The sequence below is a fragment of the Arvicola amphibius genome, chromosome 6 (assembly GCF_903992535.2).
Source record: "Arvicola amphibius chromosome 6, mArvAmp1.2, whole genome shotgun sequence".
NCBI classification, from domain to species: domain Eukaryota; kingdom Metazoa; phylum Chordata; class Mammalia; order Rodentia; family Cricetidae; genus Arvicola; species Arvicola amphibius.
In genome coordinates, this window is record NC_052052.2 from 101,587,625 (window position 1) to 101,594,876 (window position 7,252).

General features: G+C 43.8%; 1 protein-coding gene across 1 annotated transcript in view; it reads right to left on the reverse strand.

Moving 5' to 3' along the window:
- Optn (optineurin) overlaps window positions 1–5,483 on the reverse strand; it is a 31,320-nt gene extending 25,837 nt beyond the window's left edge. The window contains 3 exon segments of the mRNA XM_038333776.1: window positions 4,108–4,205; window positions 4,208–4,314; window positions 5,309–5,483. Coding sequence (XP_038189704.1) covers window positions 4,108–4,205; window positions 4,208–4,314; window positions 5,309–5,472 — 369 coding nt within the window. The 5' untranslated portion in view covers window positions 5,473–5,483.
- Window positions 5,484–7,252: the final 1,769 nt, after the last annotated feature.

The window sequence follows — 7,252 nt, forward strand, 5'->3', positions numbered from 1 at the left end:
CTCTCGCTCTCTCTCTCTTCTCTCTCTCTCTCTCTCTCTCTCTCTCTCTCTCCTCTCTCTCTCCACTCAGCAGGGCATATCATGGAGGCCAGGGTTGACTTTGAACTCAGAGCTGAGGATAACCTTGAACTTTGGAACCTCCTATCCTTACCTTCTAAGTGCTGGTATTACAGACATGCACCACGATGTCCAACTTTACTTTTGCATGTTGGGGTGCACGTGTGGTACGCTCATGGTATGCATGTGTATGTAGAGGAAAACAACCTTAGGTGCCGACCATCTTGTCCACCTTCCATGTTTTGTTTTAGTTTGGAGAAAGGTTCTCTTACTGGCCTAGGACTTGACAAGTAGGCTAGGCTGGGGCTAGCCAGTGAGCCCCAGGATCTGCTTGTCTTTGCATCCCCGGGCACTGGATTATATACACCACCACCTGCCTGGCTTTTCCACGTGTGTTCTGCCGATTTAAACTCAGGCCCTTAGCACTTCCTTAACTGAGCTCTATCTCCATCCCCATGCTGTTTGCAGAAGAAGCACTTTTCTAACATTTTCATCTGCTATGCTTGAGCAGAAGAGTCTCCCTCTTATTTAACAATTTATTTTGACACACCATATAAACAGGAATTGGGGGCTAGAGGTAAAGCCAAAACAGTACCTTGCCTCAAATGTGAGAGACCCTAGGTTCAAACCACAGAGCCACACATATGAAAAAGAAACAAGGAATTTAAAATAACTTAATGACAAGAAAGAAAGGCTTCCACAGCATGCAAGAATCATGGGTTAAAATCCTGAAAAGAACCCAAACCAGACTGGGACAGTGATAGTCTCAAACACTGTGGTAAAAAAAAAATCCCAGAAAACAAGGACCAAGAGCTGTTAAAACTCTACCTTCACCCCCTCCCCACAAAACACCCACATCTCCACCTCCCTACCCCCCCAGGTGCAGTCAGAACCGGAGCACCAAGAATGTGATCTGGTTCAGGGGCGGAAAGATAGAAAAGGTCTCCAGTTCTCCCTGCGTGCTAACTGCGGGGGGTTGGATGTTACTCTACGCTGGCGTTGGAAGATGGAAAAACCTGGGAGAAAGAAGTCAGAAACTCAAGGATTAAGAAAAAGTTAAATTTCAGTCCATATAGAATCAATAACACATATTAATTATTATTACACAGATGTGAAATATGTCATGTGTGTTAAGTCCACCCTGATTGTAATGACCGCCTATGACAGCAATGGGAGAACCCGCCTGTTCAGGAAGCTGTGCCTTGTTTCTGGGGAGAACAGGACCCATCTGAATTAACTGATCACTGGGATGTTGGTCCTCAGCAGACTCTTTGAAGTCCTGGCCTCAGTTTTCTTAGGACCACCACATAGTCCATAGTTTCTTCTATGACACTCCCCAGGCCTCCCTGGTTCCTCTGCAGGAAACCTCTACAGCTTGATGTACAAGACACCATGCTTCACTCTCCTTTCCTAATTGAAATAATTACAGTTTATGGAATCTTTTTGTTGTCATTTGTTCATACTAGGGCCTGAACTCAGGATCTTGTGCATGCTAGGAAGTGCTCTACCACTGAGCTACACCCCAGCCCTAGCATGAATTTTTGCTTTTGTATATGTTGTATGGTGTATGCATGTGTACATCATTTGCTTCATTACTGGGGATGAACCCAGGATCTTGTGCATGCTAGGCAAGTGCTCTATCACTAAGCTACACCCCAGCTTAGCATGATTTTTTTGGTGTGTATGTGTATGGTAATATGCATGTACACACACGTGTACAAGTGCACCTGCCCATGCATGTGGGTGTGGGTCAGAGGCTGTTGTCAGGATGTCTTCCTTAATTTATTCCTCACTTATTTTTATTTTCACCTTATTATCTTGAGAAACTGTTGTCTCACTGAACCTGGCCCTCTCAACTGCAGCTAGGTTGACTAGCCAGAGAGCAGCTCCCATATGCCCTCATCCAGGGCTGGGTTACAAACTCACATTGCCATACCGGTCATTGTTTGTTTTATTGTGTTTATTAGGACAGAGCCTTGCTATGTAGCCCAGGATGGACTGGAACTCATTATATAGTCTATGCTGTACTCCAAACTGTGGCACTCCTCCTGAGTGCTGGGGATAAGAGATATGTACCAGTTCACTACACATGGCCCTAGGATGCTCCATTCTTGGAGGGTTTAAGTATGAGGTTTGGAAGGAATAGATGGCCGGGTCACCCACATGTCCCCTGGGGCCTTGGAGGACCAGTTGGGATCAAGTATGCTCTGGTTCGTCCTTTGTTAGTATCTCTGACACATGTTTCTCAGGGGTGATGGATTCACAGGACTGTTTTTCCTCTTTAAACATGGCAGCCCTGCAGTCGGTGTCCTATATTACAAACACGCCACTCCTAAGTCATTTCTCAAAAGCCAACTGTAAAGGGAATCATCACTATGTAAAATGATATAAAGGCCAAAAGTAAGCATTCCAAGGTACATTTGTAAGTCTAATTTTATATCAAGGATATGAACTAGGAACTGACAATTGGATGCCTCTGGGCAGAGGTCCACCTACTATTTTTTGTTAATTATTCATTTATATATATACAATGTCTGCTTGCATGTCAGAAAAGGGCACCAGATTTTATTATAGATGGTTGTGAGCCACCATGGTGGTTGCTGGGAATTGAACTCAGTGACCTCTGGAAGTGCAGTTAGTGCTCCTAACCTCTGAGCCATCTCTCCAGCCCTCCTGCCCACCTACCATTTTAATGGATATGTGAAACACTGATTATAACCTGATATATTTTTAGTTTTTTGTTTTTTTTTTCAGACAGAGTCTCATAGGCCTGGAACTCACTATGTAGTTCAGATGGCTTTGGGCTCTCCATCCACCTGCCTCAGTATCTACAGTGCTGGGATTACACTGTAAACTACCATGCCTAACTCATATTTATCTTTTGACTATACTGTATGAGATCTTATAAATTTCTGGTTTTGTAATATATGTGTATATATATGTGTACACAACATATATATCATATATGTAAGCAGGTATGTGCATGAAAGTGTGAGGGTGAACATGCATGTGGGTGTGTATTATGAAGGTGAGGAATTGTGGGGTATTCCCACATTGCTAGGTCACCCTCCATCCTATTTTTTGAGACACTGTCTCTCACTGAACATGGAGCCCATTGATTCAGCTACGTGCCAGTGAGTTCAGGGATCTGACGGTACTTGGCCCTGGTGCTGAATTTACGGGATGCCAGATCTTACATGGCTGTTGGAGATCAGGGCTTAGGTTGCATGGCAGGCATTTACAGACTGAGTCATCTCCTCGGTTCTGCCCTATAAAAATCCCTCCCCAACAGAGATATATATGGACTGAGCTAGTGTTTCTAGCAAAACCACACTGCTTCCAAGACCATGTAAAACACCAGTCTAGCCTGAACCACACAGAGTGGTTGATCTAACTGTCCAGACCAGGAAGATTTACTAGCTGCTGTATAAATTTCTCCCCAGACAGAAACATTGCTTCCTGCAGCAAGCTCTTTAAACAGGAAGGTGGACCTCTCAGCTTTTATTGCTTTCTCTTGGCAGGGAGGGGCCTAGTAAGATCTGGTAGGTTCAGGGACTTCCTGAAGCTATTTTGAGTTGTCCCCCTCTGACAGAAGGAAGCTGAGCTGTAAAGACAAGAGGAGAGGAATACAAATAAGACTCTGAGGACCGACCAGCTGTCTGGAAGAAGCGAAAGCAGCTGAGCTGCCTGGAAGAGGTTCAGACCAGGGTCACTTGGAGAGGACACTCTCCACTGGTCGAGCTGCCTTCAGGCAGTGCAGTGTGCTCCAGGTTTCTTAGCTTTTGTGTTGCCATACTAGGGTGGGTTGGTTATTGCAGCTGCCTTGAGTTATTTCTGCACCTGTAAGTAGCCACTCACCCATACTCCTGTAAGTAACCCCAATAAAACTCATTGGTTCACCAAGTTGGGCATTGGTGGTATCCGTACTTTGGTTTGTCATGGATTCCTGTCTGGAGTAAGTAGACGTGTATATCGTATCTCCCCAGGAAAAGCTTTGTCATACAAATGTACATACAAAGAAAATAAAACCACGGTGGAGCACATACTCACTTCAAACAGCCTTTCTGATTTCTCTCTTAGTTTCCCAAGCTCTTCCTTCAGTTTCTCATTTTCTTGACTCAAGGCCATCAGGTGCTCCTTAGCTTCTTGCTCTGTGTCTCAAAACATCTTGGCGTTCTTCCTTCTGCTTTCTCTGTCCAGGCTGAAAGCTCCTCAAATCGTCCTTTCATGACCTGATTATTTAGCTTTATGGCTTCTGTTGGGGTTTAGAGAGAGGGAGGTCACCCACCAGGGAATGATGGAAAGTTCATTGAATCAGCTCTTCTCTGGCATTTCAATACTCTGGGCTCTGGATCTAAACATGCCACAGTGGCCTAGGATGGGTACATCAGCAGGAAAAAGACTACAGCAATGGCAGCAGAGCTGCTTACAGACAACTAGAACACCACTGTTGGTCCTTAAAGGTCACAAGGAAGGCCAGGCATGGTGACTAATAACTGTACTCCCAGCATTTGGGAGGGCAAGGGGTAGGACGATATGGAGTTGAGTCAGGTTCAGCGATTGTAGTGAGCAGGAGGCCATCCTGGTCTACACACAAGACACTCTCAAAACAACAAAATTCCCAGATAAAATTGATTTGGGGATATAAATTCCTCTTAATGACCAAAAGTCTGTTAGACTCTTTGATTATAATATTAATTAGCCATTGCTTGAGATATTAGAATATAATCCTCTTTGAAACAAAATTTCACTGCTATATAGCTCAGGATGTCCTTGAACTTGCTCTGTAGCACATGACAGCTATGCACTTGAAATCCCCCTGCTTCTGTTCTGGAGCCAGGACACAGCCACGCACCAATCATGCTTAGTCAGAATGCTTTCTCATGACAGTAATATTTCCACCTAACTGTAGCTAGAGGTGCCTCCTCGTTTTCCTTTTAAATGGGCTAAATGTCATTAGACTATTTTCTGAGCTAGTTTTGCTTTTGTTTTGTATAGTGGTAAAGATCATCCTAGAGCCTTGCACGTGCTAGGCAAACTCTCTCTTACTGATCTACACTCTTAGCCCCTAAACAGAGTAGTTTTTAGTCTGACCTGTAAAATATGTAAACAGAAAGCCTGTAGCACTGCTCAAAGTCTTGCTGTGCTGTTTCTAGGGAAACAGGCTGAGAAAGGACCTCACTTACAGCCTTCTTCAGAAGGGATTGTGTTTCCCTGCGTGGTGAATCCAGACGGCGGCCTGCTCACCGTTTCAACTGGGTGGTTCTCAACAAGGAGTTCCTTCATTTGCTGCACCAGCTCCTCAGGAGAGAATGTGTCCAGGCTGGGGTGAACCATACTGGGGGGTCCATTTCCTGGGGTCTCACAGGGGCTGTCCCCCTTCTCAGTCAGGCAGCTCAGAGGTTGATGGGACATGGCAACGGGTCCTAAGGAAAAGCCACAAGCTAAAAATATAGCTGTCGCCAGTCTGTCACAGGCCTCGGAAAGACCCGCAAATCTGTTAGTAATGAGGGGTAGTTATTCCCAAGGTTGCTGGCCTTCCCTCCGGGGGCACTGTGAAAGCTTTCCCTTTAAACATCAGCTGCACTGCCCACCTTCACGGGACCATGTGTAGAAAGAGGGAGAACTGAAATGAGATGGAAACTGTAGAATTGATAATGATTAGCATAATATCTGTAGCCTTGGTGAGATCACACATAAATCCCCTTGAAGTCTTTCAGTTCAAATCTTATTTGAGTGATTATTATTGTTTGGGAATTAGACTTCAATAAGTTATTAAATCTTCATTTTATATATTTATTGAAAGCCCGTTAAGATCTCTATATTTATATTTATTGAAAACTATTAGAGTCTGCATATTTTATATTTATTGAAAGCTATTAGATCTCCATATTTTATCTTTGATAAAAGGAATAGAAGGTAATGGTTTTTTTTTGGCGATTCTTAGGCTTAGTATGTGCTGAAACACTCTACCATACACACCCTACTCTCTCTCTCTCTCTCTCTCTCTCTCTCTCTCTTTCTTTGGTTTTTTGAGTCAGAGTTTCTCTATGTAACAGCTCTGGCTGTCCTGGACCTCCTCACTCTGTAGACCAGGATGGCCTTGAATTCACAGAGATCTGCCTGCTTCTGCCTCCCGAGTGCTGGGATTAAAGGCACGCACCATCACTGCCTGGTGACACTCCCTACTCTTGATCGTCCAGGTGAGGTTTAACAGGTGTAACAGCTTGCCTAAGGTCAGAAGTGGCACATAGCAAGGCTGATGTGAAGATGCCATCTTATACTACAAAAAAGGTACAAATAAAGTTTTATTCTTATTGGGGCTTTGATAGGATATTTATCAATGAATACACACAAAACACTAATGCAGTTTGATGCCTACTGCACATCCTGAAAACACTCCTATGTATATGGCTTTATTTCATAGATGTGTCGATGAGAACACATAAATGCCAATTCTACTTCTTTATTACCTACCACTCAGGCAAAAGGACATCTTTCCAATGACTGGCTACATATACATTCCAGGCAAAAAAAATTTCATCTTCATGCCTGTAACTCCAGCTCTAGAGGATCTGATGTCCTCTTCTGGCCTCCACAGACACATGGCATATACTCACACAGACACACTGACAAATAAATTTTAAAAAACTTAAAATTTTACCTCAATTAATTATAAGATAAATTTAAATTCATCTATGCAACAAAAGACATCAAATGATGATGCTTGCCCTACAACTATGACAGAACAGAGAGCCACTGGTGCCACATAAAGCCCTGGGATGAAGAAGGTACATGGGCACATATTGGTGAGCACTCCCTCCCCCACCTTAATAGGAATTGAATCTAGAGCCTCCAGCATATTACGTAAGTGCTCTACCATGGAGTTACAGTCCTAGTACCCAATCTTATTTCTAACTAGGGGAGAAACCATTGCTCTCAGACTGCTAGCTCCTCATGATTAAGGTGCCTGAATGGCTCCATGAGTTGTATTTCATTATATATGAAATCAGTCTCTCTTCTGACAGGCAGGAGAATCACCCTCTCTGCCATGTAGCATGCAGGTTTAATACTCACATATGAAAATAAGACCAGATGCACAGAATGAGGGGGTGCTTGCTATGCCCATAGGAGGCAGAAGTCCTGGGCTCTCTTCAGGTTCTCTAAAATCAAGAGTCTGGTGCACTGCTTCTAG